Source organism: Monoraphidium neglectum, assembly GCF_000611645.1.
Source record: "Monoraphidium neglectum strain SAG 48.87 unplaced genomic scaffold scaffold03907, whole genome shotgun sequence".
Classification (NCBI taxonomy): Eukaryota; Viridiplantae; Chlorophyta; class Chlorophyceae; order Sphaeropleales; family Selenastraceae; genus Monoraphidium; species Monoraphidium neglectum.
In genome coordinates, this window is record NW_014009722.1 from 3,577 (window position 1) to 5,925 (window position 2,349).

General features: G+C 64.6%; 1 protein-coding gene across 1 annotated transcript in view; it reads right to left on the bottom strand.

Annotated features, from left to right (window-relative positions):
* Positions 1–769, bottom strand: part of MNEG_13568 (Brefeldin A-inhibited guanine nucleotide-exchange protein) — a gene marked incomplete at both ends in the record, with an annotated part of 4,325 nt that extends 3,556 nt beyond the window's left edge. The window contains one exon of the mRNA XM_014037960.1: positions 18–769. Coding sequence (XP_013893414.1) covers positions 18–769 — 752 coding nt within the window. The remainder of the gene's footprint in view (positions 1–17) is intronic.
* Positions 770–2,349: the final 1,580 nt, after the last annotated feature.

The following is a 2,349-nucleotide window of genomic DNA, read 5'->3' on the forward strand; positions in this document are numbered from 1 at the left end:
AGCCCGGCGCGCGCGACGGGCTGAGCGGCGGCCCGCCCGCCGCGAGCGCGCCCGCGCTGGGCACGCTGTGGAAGGACGTGCTGCGGGCGATTTCCAGCGCCTCGCTGACTGTACGCGACGCGGCGGAGCACTCGCTGCCCAGGCCGCGCGGCTGCACCTGCGTCACGCGCTTGGCTATCGTGTTGAGCATCTGCAGCAGCGCGTTGCATGCGGTGCGCTTGTTCGTGGGGTCCTCGCTGGAAAGCGCGAGGTTGAACACCGCGCGGACCGCCGCCAGCAGGCACTCGCCGTGCGCGACAAAGTGCTCTGCCGTCGTGAACGTCAGCAGCGCGCGCACGACGGCCAGCTGCAGCGCCTCGTTGCTCGTCTCGCCGCACTTGATCACCATCTTGATGACCTGCGCGACTGCGTCGTCGCCGTCTACCGAGCCGTGCGCGGACAGCAGGTCCATCGTGCCGCTCGGCCCGCTCTCGCCGTGCAGCCACGCGTGCGCGACGAGCTTGTGCAGGCAGCCGAGGGCCAGCTCGACCACCTTCGTCATGTTGCTGGCGCACGCGAGCTGCAGCGGGTAGAGCACCTCGCGCAGCGCGTCGTCGCCGGCGCCGCTCTGGTCGAGGCGGTTGAGGAAGGCCTGGCAGGCCTCGCGGATCTCCTTGACCTCCTTGCTGCGGCCCCATGCCTCCTTCTGGATGCTGGTGATGGTGCGCTTCACGAAGATCTCGAACGCCTTGTCGCGCGAGGAGTGCGCGGCGACCTCGGCGTCGGCCATGGCTGCTGCTGCTGCTGCTGCTGCTGCTGCTGGGGCGGCTGCTGTCGGAGCTGCTGCTGCTGGGGATGTTGCTGTGCGCTACTGGGTCCCCGGCGCCGCGGCAGTGCGCCAAGTATGCACGGTGTGCTGCCCTGCCACCTGGTGCCGCTCCCTCTGGAGCACCGGGCAGCCGCCTGGCCAGCGCCGCTGGGAGAGGCGGCACGATCGGCGCACGCCCTGACCTTGAGTGGGCGCGCGATGCTCACGCGCCTGCCGATGTGTGCTCTGTTGTTGCTGCGCAAGGCTCTATGTAAGGCCTGTACCGTTGGCTGATTGATAGAAGTTGATCGGTAACACCAGCCTTGGCTTGGAGCCTAGCCTACTCGACACGGTTGAGAAACTACGAGCTCCTAGATCATCACACGCCATGCTCCCGGCTCCGATACAAGGGGTGACATATCATATGCTCTCAGTGCTGCTGAGACAACAGGTTGTGTCCGGAAGCGAGCTGTGATCGAGCAACTTTGATGTGCTGTCCCTTGCCACGTTACAGTTGTGCATGGCGACGAGACGCGCCATAATATATTTTGCTGGAATATCTTCTGGCTGTATCTTTGCCTCTTCCAGCGATCGGGTTGCGAAACAGGGCAAGACCGCATCCTCGAACCCCACGGCCTACAGGCATCTTACAAGCCTGTAAATATCCCCATTGACTATAGTGACATTACATGTGCTTCCCAGATCACAGGGTCACCAGCGTTGTTTGCTCACCAGCGCGCTGGCTGCAGCCAGGCATACGAGAATGATGCAGCACGTGGCTCTACACCTTGTTTCTCTAACGTTGCGGCGGGGAGTGCAACAGGCAGCCGCATCAGCGATCCGGCAGGGCGGTGTTTTGCATGAAGGCGCAGCGTGCGGCACGGGCGGCGGGGCAGGGTTCGCCACCCTCCAGCAGCCTCCTGTGCATTCAAACCTGCGTACTTCACAGCCGCAGCAGCCCGTTGGAGCCGCCAGCCGCCAGCCACCGCGAATAGTCATTTACCGGGGCAGGTGGGAGCCTATGGACTGGCACCCGCCAGCAGCAACAGCACGACAGCGACGCTTCGGCGCGCTGATCTTTCACGCCCTTGTCGTTTTGCCTTGTCTCTCAAACGCTTTCCAATGCCGGCAACGCGCTCAACGCACATATATATCACGTGCTCAGGTGGATCAAGGTGTTCCGCTATGCAGTGCGCGCCAAGGTGGCGCAGCTCATGGCCGCGGGCGGCGTGGCTGCCGGCTTAGCGGGCCTGGGGGCGACGGACCTATCCCTAATGGACGCTGTGGTGCTTCTCGGCATCATGACGGGCTCTGTCGGCGGCAGCCTCAGCCTCTGGTGGGCGCCACAACGGGCGTGGACTGCCCTCTGGCTGTGCTGCTGTGTTGTGCCCTAGGAACGGCAAGTCGGGTGCAGCTGTACGTCTGCGGGGTGTCGCCGCGCCCACCCGCCTCGTCCTCAGCTGCACCATGTTGCTGGCGCCAGCTCAGGCGGCCGCGACAATCTCAACAGGAGCTGCCCCAACACTCGGCCTGCAAGTCCTCCCCACCACACATCCCAACAC